This window comes from Manis pentadactyla, chromosome 2 (assembly GCF_030020395.1).
Source record: "Manis pentadactyla isolate mManPen7 chromosome 2, mManPen7.hap1, whole genome shotgun sequence".
Classification (NCBI taxonomy): Eukaryota; Metazoa; Chordata; class Mammalia; order Pholidota; family Manidae; genus Manis; species Manis pentadactyla.
This window is the reverse complement of record NC_080020.1, coordinates 206,823,497-206,843,041: the sequence shown is the minus strand read 5'-3', so window position 1 is coordinate 206,843,041 and position 19,545 is coordinate 206,823,497. Positions and strand designations below refer to the sequence as shown.

The 19,545-nt window shown below is 42.9% G+C and overlaps 1 protein-coding gene across 2 annotated transcripts in view; it reads right to left on the bottom strand.

Annotated features, from left to right (window-relative positions):
• Positions 1-14,264, bottom strand: part of FEZ2 (fasciculation and elongation protein zeta 2) — a 44,999-nt gene extending 30,735 nt beyond the window's left edge. For both annotated transcript variants that reach the window (XM_036931624.2, XM_036931625.2), the window contains exons 1-2: positions 13,981-14,264; positions 6,533-6,641 (exon numbers count right to left, since the gene is read on the bottom strand). In XM_036931624.2, the coding sequence (XP_036787519.1) occupies positions 6,533-6,641; positions 13,981-14,234 (363 nt within the window). In that variant the 5' untranslated portion in view covers positions 14,235-14,264. The remainder of the gene's footprint in view (positions 1-6,532; positions 6,642-13,980) is intronic.
• Between the last annotated feature and the right edge of the window lie 5,281 nt (positions 14,265-19,545).

The window sequence follows — 19,545 nt, the reverse complement described above, 5'->3', positions numbered from 1 at the left end:
CATACCAGACTTTCAACCCCTCTCCCTGTGGGAGTTATAGATGGGTCAATATATAGGGCTATGGGAGGTACATGCACTGGCCACAAAGATAAAACAAAACTTCTACATAATTTGCTCTTACCTCCAAGCCATTTTGGGTACACTACTGTGATCTTTGGGGTCCACTCTGCTGTTACTCCAGGAATAGACAGGAGGCCAGCTTCCATGCCTTTTCCCCATGGTGCCAGAAGGCCAGCCATTACTGGTCCATGTATTGAAATGTCCAGGGCCATGTCCACTCAACAGTGTCTCCAGGGTTTAATGCAGTTGGGGCTGGCAGCAGGATGTTGCTCTGCTGGCCATGTCCTGGCTTGAATAACACCTCTTTGGTTTGCACATACAGTTGTATAGGAGAGGCAGCAATATGTGTTAGCCCACAGGGCTCAAGACTCCTTTTTGAGGCTTCTCATTCAAACGCCATAGCACTGTCTATAAGCGAACTGACCAGCCCCATAGACTACTGGTGTCTGACTTCAGGCCATATTTCAACAAACCATTGTTTCATGCCTGCCCTAGTAGGGTTATAAGGTACACGAAACTTCCACTTTATCCCCAATTGCTGCACCCATTCTTATAATGCATGACCAGTAAAGGGGTGTCTTGATCTCTCTCAATCACCTGCGGCCAGCCATAAGCTGCAAAGAGATGTTCTAGGCCCCTTTTGGTCATTTGCTGATCTCCACAATATGCAGGAAAAACAACCAACAGTCCAATAGCTGTGTCCATACAAGTCATGGCATACTGATATTCTTCTGATATGGGCAAAGGCCCAATATGGTCTATCTGCCACCTGACCAGGGGTATTGGCCCCTTTACTATTGTCCCAAGTTGCTGCAGGACTTGGTGTAAGTCCCTCTTAGAGCACACAAGGCACTCCTTCCAGGCTCTGCTGACTTCTTCAAATGTCAACAGCAAGCCCCACCAATGGGCTACAGCCCACATGGTTTCTTGCTCCGCATGCAACAAATGTTCACATAACCATTGGGCTACCTCAGAGGTTGGCCTCCTAGCCAACACATCCAGGCCAATGTGTCTGCTTCATCATTTCCTGGGAATGCCAAATGCAAATGGCCAGTCACATGACAAACAGTAACTGTCTTAGTCTAACCAGAGGCCCATAAGTCTTGCCTCGACTCTTGCCCCCAAAGGGGCTGGTGACCAACCATCCAGTTGGCATGGTACCATGTCAGTAGGCACAGGGTCAAGCCCTGGTCGATGGCCAAACTATCAGTGCAGACAACTATAGAGGAGGGCTCCTGGGTGAGCATGCAACTCAGCCCATTGACTGCTCTTCCTCTCCCCGTCCTCCATCCATATTGTCTCAGTCTTAGGATGGAAGGCCACAGCCCTCCCCTTCAGGGGCTGTCCAGGACTGGAGCCATCTATATATCAAGCATCTTCAGGTATTGGGGCTTTCCCTCCCAGTAAGGACTCTCAGCTACCAATGGCTCAAAAGCAAGTTCTTCTTGCTTTCTATTGGTATATGTCACTGGCCCCAGTAAGCATTGGAGTTTTCCACTAAAGGGGCTAGTAGAGAGGACGCTACACTGCTGTAAATACACACCCCATTTTGCCAGTGTAGGCATCTGTGCTACATCACTCCTTGGCCTCTGGGTCCAGTCTGGTACCCATCCCGCAATGGGATAGGTGGTTATTACCTTGGTGGAGCTATTCTGGTGACAGGCTCTGTAGCCAGTAAGGCATGGTACACAGCAGCCTGTTGCTTCTCTGTCAAGGTGACCAGACCTCTGCTCCTTTCCATAGTTGTGACCAAAATCCAATAGGTTGGCATGTCTGTTCAAGCCGCGGCCAAAGGCCTCATCCATAACCATCTTCAGTTACATAAACATCTAGCTCACAGGGCCTTGATAAGTCCATTACACGCAAGGCATGTATGGCCTTGACTGCTCAGTTAGCAGCAGTCAAAGCAGCTGCACATGCTTCATCCCAAGCCCACCTGATGCCCTTTTGTACCAATGGGTATAAAGGCCTCAGAATTTATGCCAAGTATAGGATAAACACTCTCCAGTAGCCCAAAAGACCCAAAACCTCTTGTAATGCTGCCACAGTGGTAGGGGGTGGGGAAAGCCTGGACTTTGCCCATAACTACTTCTGGGATAACTTTAGTTTTACCTGACCAGACAACCCCCAAGAACTTTACTGACAAACCAGGTCCCTGAACCCTGGTATTGCTCACAGCCTATCCTTTCTCCTATAGATGTTGCAACAGTCTAGGAACTGCCCCTTCTAAATCATCAAGAGAATCAGACGTGAGCCATCAATGTAGTGATACAGCCACACCATTTGTGGTTTCTTCCATGTGGCCAAGTCCTGGGCTACAATTCCATGACAAGTGGTGGGACTGTGGACATATTCCTGTGGAAGGACATTCAATGTCCACTGCCGACCTTCCCACATGAAGACAAACTATTCCTGACTTCCTGTGCTATGTCATTAGAGAAGAAAGCTTTACCAAGGTCCACAACATAATGACATGTATCTAGTTCATGACTGAGGGTGTCCATAAGGACTGCTATAGAGGGGACAGCAGCATGGAAAGGGGGTGTGACTTTATTCAATTCCCTGTAATCCGCAATCTTATACCAGGAGCCATCTGGCTTTTTCACTGGCCTTACTGGGGGGGGATTAAAAGGACTATGAGTGGGCTTTATGATGCCCACCGTCTCCAACTCCAGTAGAGTTTCTACAATTTTCTTGTGCCCCACCCCAGCAATCTATATTGCTTAGAATTTGTCACCTGCCGAGGTATAGGCAAAACTACAGGCGGGTGCTTAGCATGTCCCCTCAGAACTGCCTTTACCACATGTATCCTCAGTCTGAACTCACTTGCAGCGGTCTGTAACCACAGGCCCTGCAGGATATCCACCCCAAAATATATACAGGGATGGGAGAAATGTACACAGTATACTCCTTTGGGTGCAAACATCCTTTATCTAATGGGATTTGGTCTTTCTTCACTCTAACTGCCTTACCCCCATAGCCTTCTATCACAGCAGAGGTCCCGGGAAAACACTCAGGGTTGCCATAAGTCAGAGAACATTCAGCTCCTGTGTCCACGAGAGACAGGACACATTGTACACTTACGGGGGACCAATGAATTGCTAATTCTACATGTAGTCTCCTGTCCCCACCATGTCCCCCAAGGTGGGGGCCTTAACGCCTCCCTCAGTCAAACTGCAATGCCCAATCATCCTCCTGTGGGGGTGAGGGCCCAGATGGAGCCCGAGTTACTTTTCCCCAGTAAGTTCTGCAGGTACACAGGCCAGACATGGGGCTTTGTCTCCGGCTTCCGCATCTTTCATTTCAGCAGCTGGAACCACTGCTCCAGCTTTAATTGGTACCTTGTTCTAACAAGATCCCATTGGGCTGCCCATCAAGTTTTTCTTTCACTGCCCCTGCCTTTATCAAATTGACCTACATCTGGGTCCTCAAGACCTTCCCAGGGCCCTTTGTACCTCTCCCTTCAGTCACAGCCCATACTTCCTTCTGTGCTCACATTGTTTCAACCTCCCCCAGATCTGCTAAAGTACGAGTAGCCTCACTTATGGGTTGCCCTATGTGAGGGGCAAGAATAGTCACTAGGGGCCCAAAGAGGGATGGAGGACCTATATAAAGCTCCAGATTTCTTATTTCCATAGTGAACAACTCTTCATTGGGGCCCTGGAGGTCCATATTACAGATGATGTTTTTGATGCCCATAATACCTGTTGGAGCTCTGCATATGTTTTTCAGCTAGTGAGTAAGTATGATAAATCACCCTGATTACATCAAACTGCCCTGGTGGCTGTTGTCAGCCAATCCAGAAGCACAAGATTTCCTGAGGTGTGACAGGCATTTTGCAACCGCTGCCACAGGGAGGGGTGAGTTGTCAGGGAAGCCAGTCTACCCATTTCAGAACCCAACATAATAATGTTTTTCACCCCCATATCCCAAAGACACAAAAGCTATGTAGGCAGAGGTTCTGACAGCTTCTGCCGATACCGGACACTCATGTTCACCAGCTCATCCTGGGTGTAGGGACAGAGCATGGACTGCTCCACAACCTGGGGAGGGGGCAGCTCCTCCCCTGAGGACCCCATGGTTGTTGCATTTTTAATTTTCTTAATTACAACCAGGTGGGCCTTTAATACAGGAGGGGCTGGTGCCTTAGGTGGTGGCCTCAGCAAGAGTTCTGCCCTAGGCTGCATCCCCTCATTCTACCCTGATGTCTCCTCTACCATCTCGGGGCTGAAGGCACCGCTCCATCCTCTTCCTTCCCCATGGCCTCCTTGCTTGGATTCTCCTGCTTCCTCCTCCCTTGCTGTTAAGTGTGTCTTTCAGCAGCATGATCTCCGTTCTCAGTAACTGTCTCTCTTTCTTAAGGGCATCCCATAGCTCATCACCCAGCTCATCCACGCAACTCTGAAGGGCATCCCTCTCCTCGGTAGCCCTGTCCAATAGCTTGATAAACAACAACCCCACAACTCCTGCCGCCACACAGCCACACAGGCCCCCTAAGCAGTCCCCTACCTCATGGAGGGCTAATTCCACAGCTGTCAGTGTCTCCGCCTTTCCCCAATTCTGGGGAGGGGCCCACTCACCTAGGAGATGCTTTACCCTAAACCAATTCCCTAATAGGGGCTCCATGAGTGGAATCCCCACAGATGGGGGAGTTCCCAGGCAAAGGTGCATCATCCACAGGGGGGTCCCCATCTGCACCATCTACGGGGGGTCCACACCATTTACAGGGGGTTTTCCAGGTGTCTCTCCACCATCTCCAGGCAGCCCACCCAAGCATCACACCCCTGAAGACAGATTTTAGGTTCAAAGGTCCTGCCAACTACTGCCAGATGTAGCTCTGGGGGGGAAGCATGTTCCCAGCCTGGGGTGAATAAACCAGTGAAACCAAAATCAGTCAAGGGAAAAACTACAGTGGGAGAAGCCCGTTTATTACTTACAGAAACCCATTTATGGTTTATTGAGGCTCCGATCATCCCTTTCCCGCAGCTACTCTCACTCGCCCATTTCTCTCCATTCCAAAGCACTTGCGTCCCCTTTATAAACACCTGTTGATATAGAAATGGACTAAGGAGAGAACAGCTTCTCTCCACCCCTTGGAAACACTTATTGATATGGAGCAGGACTAAGGTCAGGTGAGAGATTCTGGAAATGTTGCGATTTTACCCAAAAACAGGTAAGTCCCCTAAGATTTTCACATCTCCACAAGTGTAACTGATTCCCACAGAGAGAAGTGCATTTCCCTTCCATGCAGCGATTTAGGCCATGTCTAAATGACCATCTGTCAGAGATGCTGTAGACGGGGATTTCCCCCAAGTGAGAGGTTGGATTAAGTGTCCTTTAAAGTCCCTTCCAAATCTAAAATTATATAATTCCATGAGACCAGCAAAGGCTAAAACAGCCATTGGATGCCTCAGAGAGGAAGGGAAAATTGAACTAAGTCCAAAATGACAGCTAGGATCTAAATAAACAGGAGATAGAGCACAAGATATTTTGTTTCATTCCTTTTCACTGACAGAATGCCAGGTCAGTCCACAAAACAGCTCAATAGGGTTAACAACTAGACCAGAGAGTAAGATTTCTACATTTCAGAGAATACTGAGAAATACAGTCAGAACTATTTTTTTAACTAGAAAAGAGTAGGCAGCAGGCTTGTCTGGATCACATATTTAAGAAAATCATGTTCACAAAACATTAACAATGCTATTTAAAACACTGACAGCCCTACTGCACATAGCTACTCTCAATTACACAAATACACTTAATGAAACAGAGCATGCCGAGAGATCTGGCATGAATTTACTTGGTTATCTGGTAAGGAACTTAAAACGTGTCTGGAAACTTACATAGTTTGGCTACATTTCTCATCAGCTTTAGGCACAGAGCACTGATTTTCCACTTAACGCTATTCTCTTCCCTTTTGTCCCCACAACTGTCCTGTCACCTGTGCTCACATTTCTTAATCAAGGCATCTTCCCTCTATAATACCAAGGCTCAGAGGGCAGCCTCAGTCAGCTAAGAACTATAAGGGCTCTCCAGTATTCACAGTGACCAAACAGTCTTCAGAAAACATGTCCAGCAATCATTAAAGTCATCAGAAAGTGAACTCTACGTGGATATCCCAGTACCCTCAATACATTAAATCAAAGGCTAGGATTCTCACTGGGTGTTCTCAGCACATCAGAATTGTGCTACTGAAGCTGGAAAAAAACTGCTGATCACTGGTATTCATCCACCAGTAATGGAAATTTAGCTAAACATTCAAAAGTGAGTACATGCTGGGGGAGAACTGAAGGAATGTGCTAGCAAGTTGACAGTCACGAAGCCAAGATGGCAAGAGTGCCATTCCAGTTGCTGTATGGTTGGAAACATGAGGCAACTTTATGAATTTGTGTTGAACAGAGATGCTAGTTTTTTTTTAGTTCCATTATCAGAATCAGTTATTCAGAAACTCTTTGTTCAATTCCTCACTTACCCCTTTCTCTGAGAGGTTCAGAGTAAGCAAATGCAAGGTCCTAGTATGGGATGACTTCCAGGCCACAGGCATCACGTTTCCATAATTATCCGTCAGGGCATTCCAAATCCTAAAAGGAGGAAAACTACAGTCAGTGAAAGTTACCATTCTCTGTATTTAGTCCACAAATATCCAGTACTATAGTGCAATGAGAAAGAACAAAAAATATCAAAGTAAAATAATTAGAAGACCTATGGTTTCACAGAAAAACATCAACAAAGTACAGCCTCCTAGATATAAACTAAATGAAAGTCAGATTGTCAGACTGATAAGAAGTCCTGAGGGAAGATGAAGTGGTATAAGAAATTCTCCCAAAGTCAACAGCTAACATTTCCACTGTACTATGAGCCAGGCACTGTTCTAAGCAATTTAAATATATTACTTCAATTGTTTTTAATCCTCAAAAACAATACTATGAAGAACTATTATTATCCCTATTTTACAGATGAGGAAGCTAAAGCACAGGGAGTTTAATGTTTCCAGAGCCCCACAGGTAGCAAATACACTGTATTTTATGCTTTTATTTCTTCTATAACTTTCTTTTTTTTTTTTAAGATAATTATTTTTTTTATTGAAGGGTAGTTGACGCACAGTATTACATTACATTAGTTTCAAGTGTACAACACAGTGATAAAACATTTATATACATAATTCTAGGTTCCAGCTATCACCCTACCAAGCTGTTACAATAACTTGACTATATTCCTTATGCTATACATTACATCCCGGTTACTTATTTATTTTACCATTGGAAGTCTGTCCTTTTTTTTTTTTTTTTTTGTGAGGGCATCTCTCATATTTATTGATCAAATGGTTGTTAACAACAATAAAATTCTGTATAGGGGAGTCAATGCTCAATGCACAATCATTAATCCACCCCAAGCCTAATTTTCGTCAGTCTCCAATCTTCTGAGGCATAACAAACAAGTTCTTACATGGAGAACAAATTCTTACATAGTGAATAAGTTACATAGTGAACAGTACAAGGGTAGTCATCACAGAAACTTTCAGTTTTGCTCATGCATTATGAACTCTAAACAGTCAGTTCAAATATGAATACTCATTTGGTTTTTATACTTGATTTATATGTGGATACCACATTTCTCTCTTTATTATTATTATTTTTAATAAAATGCTGAAGTGGTAGGTAGATACAAGATAAAGGTAGAAAACATAGTTTAGTGTTGTAAGAGAGCAAATGTAGATGATCAGGTGTGTGCCTGTAGACTATGTGTTAATCCAAGCTAGACAAGGGCAATAAAACATCCACGTATGCAGAAGATTTCTCTCAGAACGGGGGGGGGGGAGGTTCTAAGCCTCACCTCTGCTGATCCCCATTTTCTCACCTGATGGCCCCCCTGTGACTATGCCTGTCTTGGGTTGTTCCTCCCTTGAGGAATCTTACCCGTCTCTGGCTAACCAGTCATCTTCTGGGGCCATACAGGGAAATGTAAAGTTGGTAAGTGAGAGAGAAGCCTTATTGTTTGAAAAGGTTAGCTTTTTACTTCTTTGCATATTTATGCCCTGTGGCTTCTATGCCCAGCATTTGTCTTGAGGTATCTTTACCACTTGGAAGAATTATGATACTCGGTAAATTTGATATGAGGCACGAATTCTATTTAAGGGTTGTAATTAGGAAGAAAGAAGAAAAGCTATAGAAGTAGCAGGCAGAAGAAAACATGGGAAGATTGATTATTTCTTTGACATATCTTCTTGTAGAATAACTTCAGCATGTATAGGTTTTAAGCTACTACTTAAATTGCGCACACACATTAACATAATAGGAGTATAGTTACATAACCAAAGCATATCTGTAATTACCAGCCATCTCCAGTGAAACCAAGAAAACCAGTTAGGCACCTTAGGCATTTGTGAAAACTTATCTATGATATGGTGGATATTGTCCAACTGAACTTGAACAGTCTGAGAGAAATCAGACAAATTAAAACAACCCATTCCTGGGGAATGTTCACATCCCTTATGTTCTTTTAACAGTAAATAGTCTGTAGTTGTAAGATTTTGGAGTGCTACAATTTGCACTTCTCCTAATTCTTGGTTGAGTTCCAACAGTATAGATCCAGTCAAATTTGTTGTTTTACTGTATGCACAGGCCAGCTTAGATATCTCCTTCATTCCCATGGCAAGTCCAGGAGCTGGTGGGATGAGTGCATCTACAGCTGTAGCAGTGCATGGATCTTTGTTGGGGTTTTTTGATGATCATCTTCTGGCATGAGTCTTCCAGACAGTGCTGATGTTGGAAGTTCTCTTTCATATCGTATCTTAGTTCATTTTCAGGGTGGCTCAATTAGGCTTTCATCTTCTGTATAAACGCAAACAGACCCTTTGCCTACACTTTTATGTGCCCTTTATACCCTTGTGTAGAACTCATTGGAGGTTACCACACAGGAACTGCCCTTTTTGTTTTGTTTTGTTTTGTTTTGTTTTTGGTATCACTAATCTACACTTACATGATGAATATTATGTTTACTAGGCTCTCCCCTATACCAGGTCTCCCCTATAAACCCCTTTACAGTCACTGTCCATCAGCATAGCAAAATGTTGTAGAATCACTACTTGCCTTCTTTGTGTTGTACAGCCCTCCCTTTTCTCCTACCCCCCCATGCTTGTTAATCTTAATACCCCTCTACTTCTCCCCACCCCTTATCCCTCCCTACCCACCCATCCTCCCCAGTCCCTTTCCCTTTGGTACCTGTTAGTCCATTATTGAGTTCTGTGATTCTGCTGCTGTTTTGTTCCTTCAGTTTTTCCTTTGTTCTTATATTCCACAGATAAGTGAAATCATTTGATATTTCTCTTTCTCCGCTTGGCTTGTTTCACTGAGCATAATACCCTCCAGCTCCATCCATGTTGCTGCAAATGATTGGATTTGCCCTTTTCTTATGACTGAGTAGTATTCCATTGTGTATATGTACCACATCTTCTTTATCCATTCATCTATTGATGGACATTTAGGTTGCTTCCAAATCTTGGCTATTGTAAATAGTGCTGCAATAAACATAGGGGTGCATCTGTCTTTCTCAAACTTGATTGCTGCGTTCTTAGGGTAAATTCCTAGGAGTGCAATTCCTGGGTCAAATGGTAAGTCTGTTTTGAGCATTTTGATATACCTCCAAACTGCTTTCCACAATGGTTGAACTAGTTTACATTCCCACCAGCAGTGTAGGAGGGTTCCCCTTTCTCCACAGCCTCGCCAACATTTGTTGTTGTTTGTCTTTTGGATGGCAGCCATCCTTACTGGTGTGAGGTGATACCTCATTGTTGTTTTAATTTGCATTTCTCTGATAATTAGCGATGTGGAGCATCTTTTCATGTGTCTGTTGGCCATCTGTATTTCTTTTTTGGAGAACTGTCTGTTCAGTTCCTCTGCCCATTTTTTAATTGGGTTATTTGTTTTTTGTTTGTTGAGGCGTGTGAGCTCCTTATATATTCTGGACGTCAAGCCTTTATCGGATGTGTCATTTTCAAATATATTCTCCCATACTGTAGGGATCCTTCTTGTTCTATTGATGGTGTCTTTTGCTGTACAGAAGCTTTTCAGCTTAATATAGTCCCACTTACTCATTTTTGCTGTTGTTTTCCTTGCCCGGGGAGATATGTTCAAGAAGAGGTCACTCATGTTTATGTCTAAGAGGTTTTCGCCTATGTTTTCTTCCAAGAGTTTAATGGTTTCATGGCTTACATTCAGGTCTTTGATCCATTTTGAGTTTACTTTTGTATATGGGGTTAGACAATGGTCCAGTTTCATTCTCCTACATGTAGCTGTCCAGTTTTGCCAGCACCACCTGTTGAAGAGATTGTCATTTCCCCATTGTATGTCCATGGCTCCTTTATCAAATATTAATTGACCATATATGTCTGGGTTAATGTCTGGATTCTTATAACTTTCAAACATATAGATCATTTCTTGGGTGAATTCTCTCTCTCTCTAACCAAATATTTATCCTTTCTGGAGAAAGGAAGGATTCAGTCTCAATGTGAGACCAGGGTTTAATACCTAATTTGTAACATAATAGGCTAAGAACTAAGATAAAATGAAAGGGGAAAGAGAGTTCACAATGAAATGCACATAGGTTATATCCAATGCAATTACCCTTACTTATTATTAAACAGCATTCTGGGAAGGCAATCAGGTAAAATGAAAAGGGCACTTGATGAAAATTCAGACAACAGACTGGTCTCCATTCTTTCTCAAACAAGTCTTTGCCCACGTCCCCTAACCTCTCTAGGTATTAGGTGCCCTTCTATCAAATGAGAGGCTTGAACTAGAAAAACAAGACATTCCTTCCAGCTTTATTACTCTAAGCATTAATTCAAATCAGTCATACTGAGGGAAGTCCCAAAGCATACCAGACAAGGATAGCAAACTCCAAATTCATGACCAAAATTCAGATTTCAGACCAAAGTAAGAATCAGCATAATAAAACATAACATTGTATGAAATAAACAAGGTCAAAAATATAAATGAGGTGAAACTTCATTGGGGTAAGTTAAACACTACACATATAAGCTACTCAATGGCCAGAGATACACACAGGGATATCATAAAGAAAAAAAAAAAAAAACCTCTAAATTTTATAAACAGGTAGCTAATTGTGAATAAGCCATTAAATACTTGGGTGGGGTTTTTTCTCAAGTGTGTAAGCTACTAGGATACACAAACAAGACTACTAGAGTCATAAAAATAAGACTGCAAGCTTAAAAATAAAAAAGCAACATATTTGATTTAATGGATTGGGATCTGGTGCTAAAGCAAAGAAGCAGTGAGACCACAACTGCCAAAACCATAAAATCCCAAAATGACATCTGGCTTTGGAATGCACGTTAGCCTCAATGAAAACGTGAACCCAAAAAGCTCTAGAAAACTAGCTGGTTCAGCCAGCAAATCACCCACACGCATGGCTCATTCTTATCATCCCCTCTGTTAGAATCATAATCTCCTCTCATGCCAACATGTTCGAACAGGAAGCAACACCACTGGGTTGCTAAACATGCTGGGTTTCTGGTCTGTGCTTTGCCTGGTCAAAGTTTTTCAAATACTGAAAAAGTGACTAAATACAACCTTGATCAGGAACACAAGTAGGATATTCAAGTAGATGAAGACAGGCAGGAGTTTTGGGGACTGCTTGTTTGCTCCTTCTTAAAGGAGGTTGTCATAAAAGGACAAGTGGAGTGGCAGAGTCACTCAGAAATGACTGTGGATCGATTGGACCTTCCAAGAAGGTGAAGGGAAATTACCAGTCCACCAAAGTCAGGACAATTATAGCTGGAAAGATGCAGGGCCAACTTAAGTGAAAGACTGGGCTGACTTCAAATTGACAGATTTCTAGAATTCGCCAGTCAAGGTATGAACTGCCTTCATCTATATCATAAAGTATTACAACCAGTCATAAACTGGCAGGACAGCTCTTTTCCAAGGAGGTCAAACTCCTGTTAACATTGAATCCTGCAGGATAACCTTCTAAAGTAAAACCTTAGCAGATTAAGTACAATCCATACTTAACAAGACTAAAAGTAGGGCTCACAGAAATTCAATAAAATGCCCTAAGGAAAGGCAATATCTGACTGAAAGAATTCTCAACTCTCTTGAGTGAAAGGGGCAGGGACAGACTCTACATGGATGTAACAGAAAGGGGACAGTAAGCATGGCAACCCAGCCCGGAAAAGAAAAAGATTCCTTATGCGTTCCCAAATCTGGCAGCATTCACTACTACTAACATAGTAGTACATCATCAAGAGTACAAAATCTTTTAAGTTTTATATCAACCTAAGATTTAAACAAAGGCTAAAATGAACTACTTTCCAGACAGTACAGGCAAATAAGGAACTGTAACTATCTGTGTACAAACCACTCCTCTGTTTTGAGGAGTTACTCTTGATAAACCCAAATGCATAATACAATTTTAAAATCCAGAATATGTTCTGAGTCCTAGTGATTCAGAGTGTATAAATCTGCATAAATATATATAAAACTACCCCCTCTTAGAAAAGACTTCCAAAAACGTCATCTTTTGCTACTGACTGCATTTATGTGTTGAAAACACGGTCTCCAAGCACCGCTGGGCCTGCACCACTGTTAAGCCATGTTTATAGGCCCCCATTTCCAACCCTCTCCTCTGAAGCTTCCTACCTTATTCCTCATCTCCTGATTCACAGAGGACAGGTGACCATCAGGCATGAAGGCCCTATGACCATGGATCCTTCTCTAGCTCAAGAACTCCTCCATAACCTCTAATCTCTCCATCCTATCACTTCTCTGAAAACCCATCCTTCCCAAGCCCTCAGTGTTTCCCCCACTAATACCACCCTCAGCCTCTCGAGGGGCTCCTCTCCCCCTACCTATATAATCTGCTCAAGTTCCTCACTCACCATTCCTTTTTATGATCTTTGGGATAAAACCATGGTACATAATTACAAACTTTACTTAACCAAATTATAACTGGAGTTCAGGTAGTTCAATTAAGTGCTCCCAGGAACTCTGCCCCTTCCTTCCCTCTCCTCCGATAAATCCCTGTGAATTTCCTATCAATGCACTTAGATGACTGTAATAATCCCGTCTGTGCACTGGTCTCCAGCAGACTAGGAAACCCTTGCCATTAGTGACCACAGCCTTCCCTTCTTGTGAGGGCTTGCACTCCACTGCGGCTCTCCGGTGGACGCAGCAAATTTCCCGTGCCTAAATACTGCTTCGGCGTTGGTACCTTTGCACATGCTATATCCTCGAGCTATAATGCTAAATCTTTCCTCACCCGCGAGGCAAGCTCCCACTCACCCATCCGGACCGTTGTCACATTTCTCTCCCTATGAAGTCTTTCCAGACTCACACACACACCGTTACAAATCTCCTATGTTTTGCACCTATGCCCATTAGAGCATTTGTCACACCCATATAAATATTTGTTTACAAATCTAGCTTCCATACTAGGTTGTGCCCTACTTGTGAGGGGCAATATCCAAACATCATGGTATTGCCAGTGAGAAGCAGCCTCTGGCGGTTAGGGAACTTAATAAATGCAGGTTGAAGAATGAATGGCTACACACGTGCCCGAGGAGGTAGTGTCTCAAACTGCGGGCTCTGCACTGGAGAATCCCCTCTAAACCAAACAGGGGTTGGTTTCCAGGAAGGAGAAGGAGGGCAGTGGCTGAGGCTTACAGGAGCCTGAGGGGGCGGGGAGCCGGCGATTTAAACCGCCTAGCGCCCCAAGCCGAGAGCCGCGGGAGGGAGGTGGAGCGCGCGGAGGGGTGGGGACTCCCGGGGCGCTGGAGGCGGAAGGAGGGCGCGGGGAGGAGCCTGAGGCCAGAGTCCCGCCGAGACTGCGGACCGGGGGCCGGCGGGCAGGGCGGGGCGCAGGGGAAGCTCCCGCCCGCTCCCGCCCGGGGCCCGCACTCACTCGTCCCCCTGCAGGAGACTGCGCTCGGTGATGGGCCGCACGGCCGCCCTCGGGGGCTCGGCTCCCGGACCCGCGGGGCGAAAACACAGGCTCAGCTTCTCCTCCAAGCTGCAGGCCAGCGCCGGGAAGCCGTCGCCTCCCCCGCCCGGCCCTGCCCCGGCCTCGGGGCTCGCGTTACAGTTCTCCTGGTCCTGGAGGCTCCGGGCCGGCTCCTGAAACTCATAGAAATCCTGCCAGTCCCCGTCAGCCGCCATCGCCGCCCGGTGCAGTAGCGCGCCCCGCCCCGGCTGGCCCCTCTCGGCCACGCCCCGCCGCCGGGCCACGCCCCCCGGAGGCCACGCCCCTCCCGTCCCCAGGAGGACCTGTCCCGGGCAGCCCAGCCGCGGCGCCGTCCCTTTTCCGAAGTCTCCTCGGAGCTGATTGCCGGTGCCTGTAGAAAGAAAAACCTTAATTGTATTGAATCCCTCCCTAGAGTCTCTATCACTCAAGAATGGCTTCCCTCTAAGCCTTCCTTAATGGGAACCTGGCCTAAATACGGCTTAAGGGCTTTTTGAAACTTACCACTTGATGTCAGATTATGCCTGAAGTCGTTTCCCCCGGGTAACCCACCTTTTGTAACTTCGCAACCAGAACAGCAAGAGAGTCACTTGGAAATGCTTAAGTGTTACCGAAATTCATTCCACAAATATTTTGTGTCCCATTTGAAAAGCAGGTGCTGGATGGACCCTGTGAAACACACAAAGGTGAAACATTGTGTGAGTTCATGTTTGCACAGCGCTTAGAACAGTGCCTGATATACTAAGTGCCCTATGAGGGACCGAACAAGGGTCGCTGTCCCATGCGCGTGGGAAGCCAAATATACGGGACAGTGGCTTTCGCAAAAGGAAAGACCTTTACTGCAAGACTGCAGAACAATGAGATAGGAGGCTAGCTCAAAGCTCTCTGCTCATCAGAAAGAGAGGCTTTTTAAGGAGGTGGTAAGGTGGGTTTGGCTGAAGAATGGGACAGCTCTACTCAGGTTTCTAGGTCTCCCACAGTGATTTCCACATCCTGTGATCCCCATGGTGGCCAGGTTTTATGTATTAGTTGCATGCTGACTTGGGACATGTTTTCTTTTGTTCCTGTTTATTGTATGTTCGGGCTGCAACAATTAATGGCACCCTTGCCTCAGCATCTCATTCCCAATTCCCTGAGACAGCATTATTAGTTCCATTCCCTGGAGAATTTTTGTCCCTGGGCATCAAAAGGGTCAACGAGGGGGCAAATAAATCTATTCTGCACATGCTCTAGATAGCTCAGCTGGTTTTCACCTGGATAGAGCAGGATGCGGGGAAGGCCTGACACAGGCTTGGAGGTTTTCCGTCCTTCACTGAAAAATAAGAATCATCCATGACTGTTACCCTGCAAGGCTCAGGTCTGTATGTGTATGCTGCACACGTAACACATGGCTGTGTCCCACAGGAGGCTCGCAGTATAGTCCGAACGATAAGACTAACAGGAAATCGTTCATACCTTATAAAAAGCAAGCATGAAAGGCCAACAGAGGGTAACTGTTTAATGAATATAGAGTGTCAGTTTTATAAAATGCAAAGAGTTCTGGGGGTGGATGGTGGTGATGGCTGCACAACGATACGAATGTACATAATACCACTGAGCTGTACACTTTAACATGGTTAAGATGATAATTTTATGTTATGTGTATTTTACCACAATTTTAAAATATGAGGGGAAAAAGTATGATTTTAAGAGAGTGTGACTGTGTAGAGGCAATAAATACCAAGGAGTTGATAGGAGCCATATCTTTGCATTGTAATAATCAAATATTTCTTCAAGTAAGTGACAGGATGTAGTTGAGTCATAAAAGATAAGTTTGGATTTTGAAAAATAAATTTGAAGCTGGTAATAGAAAGGAAACCTTAACTGCATTGATTTACTCCCTACAGTCTCTATCACTCAAGAATGGCTTCCCTCAAAGCTTCCTATACATAGTGGGAACCTGGCCTAAATATGGCTTAAGGACTTCTTTAAACTAGCCATTTAGTGTCATATTTTCCTAGTATGCTCTAACCATCTCTTGACAGCATGGAAATCCGTGTTTCAGAGTACATATTAATACCAGAATTTCCTTACTTACTATTCCAGTGAATGTTGTCCTGTATTTCAATGACTCATCCCATGTTAAACAAAATACTTCAACGACTGAGCCTAAGAAACTGTTGATAATTACTTTGAAGACAATATTAGTCTTCTTTATTTCATTAGAAACCATAAAGAGAGCAGATGTTGAGCACTACGTGGCCAAGAGCTAATTACTAAACAGTTCATAGCTTTTGGATTGATGAGAAAACATTCTAGCTCAGCTGATATTCATCTATCTGAATGTTACTCAGAAGTGATGTTGTTATAGTATTAGAAGATCTGTTTCTCTAAGTATCTGACTACACATGGTCAAAGTTATGAGAAGCTATTGAGTTGTTGCAGACTGTAGTTATGTATGTAGCTAAGGCAAAATTTTTTTCTTGTAGTTCCTGTTACCTGTGTGATGTGTGTATGTGAGTGGAAGTGAAAATTACTATTAGGACCCTAATGTAACACTGTCAAATTTTTCATATCTTTGCAAATAAATTGCAACTGGGTTAGTGTCTGGGGTCTCAGAGTTTTATTTTAGTCAAATTTTCCACCTATGACACTTTTTACTTTTAATTAAATACAAATTACCTAATACCATCCCAGATACTTTGAACATACTCATTGCAAAAACAAGATTTGAATCACTTTTCTTAACTTATATTTGCACACCCATAGTAACCTTGGCACTCAACACAATCTATAAAGATGTTTCAAAGGAATGTGTCTGTCAAAAAACTGACCATGCTATTTTATTGGGACAGAGCAATAAGATTAAAAACTTTAGTGTGGAATAAAGTGTTAATTGGTGCTTTTGTAGACTTTACATAAGTATTGTAAACATGAAAGAGTAACAGAAAACAATGATGGAGTTTGAATAGTAGAATGCTTGTAACCAGGTAACATTTTAAAGTAGCAACAGTTCTCTTCAGTGCTCTCCATACACCCCTTTCCATGTGGTCCACAATTTCCAGAACATTCAAGAGGATAACCACAGTTGTGGCCTTATTTCCTTAACACTTAACTTTGGCACTTAACTCAGATTGCAATTTTTTTTTTTGAGGATCCAGCTCCCATTTACTATTCCCTAACCCCCTTCATTTACTATTTCCTAACATCAACCTTAGCCCACTTTCCAGCAACTCTTCTTCCCATCAGCTAAATTCTAACTTCCTAAAATTGCCATATATCTAGCAAAACCACAGGCTTTCTGCCAGTCTCACCTGTTTAGATCAGTCCATCACACCCAGAGATTTCTGATTAAGAAGAGGTTCTCTCACACCATCATTTAACACATAGCCTAATTTTACTAATTTGTTCAGCCAAATCTATTTATCTCTGACTTTTATTTCTTACTATTCCTAGAAAAGATAAAGATTAACATGTGTAAACATGTCTGGTAACTTCATATTTAAGAAAAGTTAGCCCACAGAATAAATTTTCAGCATTTGATTCCAAATTAGAGGATATAGAGTAACTTTTAAAAAAGAGCTCCATGGCACTTGAATATTATGTCCATGTTAAAAATTTAAGGTGGAAAAGTTCCTTGTTTAACAAAATTTTAATTTTGTACATATATAGAATATCACAGTGGAAATTTAAATAAGAAAAAAATGGAAAAGTAGATTATTCAACATACAGACCACCTAAGGATATAATTAAGCAGAAAATATAAGAACTGCAAAAGAAAGAAACTACTGAAAACATAACCAGAAAATATGTGGTTGTCAAAGTAACACAAGCAACAAATACTAAAGGTGTTATAAAGCAGCAGTAAGACAATGAGAAGGTACATAAATAAAAATTTCTTGAGAAAAGCTCAGTTCATGGCTAAGTTCATTCAATAACCAGGAAAAAAACTAGAGCTGGTAAAACAAAAGTAACAAGAACTTAGAAATCCATATGCTGACCCAAAAATTTAAGCAAAGGATGTTTTTACTGCCAAAAAAAAGGAAGGGGTCTTCCCATTTTGTCTCAACCAAACAAAAATTCAAGAAACTTTTGAGTAATCAAGATCACAATGTAGCCTTTATTAGTAAAGAACATTTCATTCTAATTATTCAAATTTGATATGGATGAATCTTCAATTGTAGTGATCAGATCAGGGTCTTGGTCAGGCAGAACATCCCTGAGTAGCAGCTGTGCTGGGCCAAGAAATGGAGGCAAGACACCTGGCCACGACCACAGCCTTACAGGCACTGAAATAGCTGGGTAGGGAAGACAGGGCCCCTATACCTGGTTGTGTTCTGGCTAATCAAATGCTGATCTTGGAAAATAAATAGAAACAATCATTAGCACTAGTTATTTATCTAATATTACGATAGTTCCAACAGCTTAGCCTTCAAGGATCCTGCTATGGAAAGCACCCACTGCACACTCTCAACAGGCCAAATTTCCTGCTTTGGAATATTCTTAATTTTCTCATCTGAAATGAAGAGCATGAAGGATTGAATATGTCCAGGTTTATCTAATAATGTATTTTTTTAATTGTGAAGACTTGCAATATGCAGTGCGTGCACCATCTCGAGATGGTGAAGCCATCTATGTTCTCTTTTTCACTACGAATGCAATGGAGTATGTCCTTACTATTCATATTATGATGGAAAAAAGAACAAGGATTGGGAATTTTCCTTCAACAAACAAGTGGAAAAGATTGCACGTGGGGCTTAAAAATTATAGAAGAATTTTTTTTACCCCCAAAAGAACTTTAATGATGGGAATGTAATATATTCTCTATAATCTCTTCTGTTCAGAAGATTGGGATCTTGGTTTCCCCATATCAGCATTCATCTCTAATTTCCCATAGGGAAGTTGGTTCTAACCTTCCTGGTTCTAACCAAGCTGACATTTTGTACACAAGTCTGGTACCTCTGTCACCGGGGTCCTTGTACATATTCCAATACCCTCATTTCCCAGAGACTGTCCATTCACCTGTATTTAATGATCCCTCCCTTCTGAACTCTTGTCTCATTACTCACCAGGATCTTTCAGGCCTAAAGAGGCCTAAAAACTAATTGGTAGTGGCAGAAGGCAGATAGGTAGTGCCCAGGACATGGGATAGTTTTGGGTAGGAGAATTAGCTGCAAAAGGACACAGGGAAACATCTGGAGTAATGCATATACTCTATAAATTGATTAGGTTGGTGACCATGTAGATGTATACATTTATCAAACAGTAAGCTTAAAACAAATGCATTTTATTGCATTAAATTATAACTCTATGTTATAAAGGATATATTTTTTTAAATTTTTTAAAGCTGTGGCTTTATAGCCAAAAAATAGAAACACCCCAAGTGCCCATCGACAGATGAATGGTTAAGCAAAATGTGGCATGAACATACAATGGAACAGTATTCAGCCTTAAAAGGAATGAAATTCTCACACATGCCACAACATGGATGAATCTTGACAATGTTACACTAAGTGATGCCAGACACCA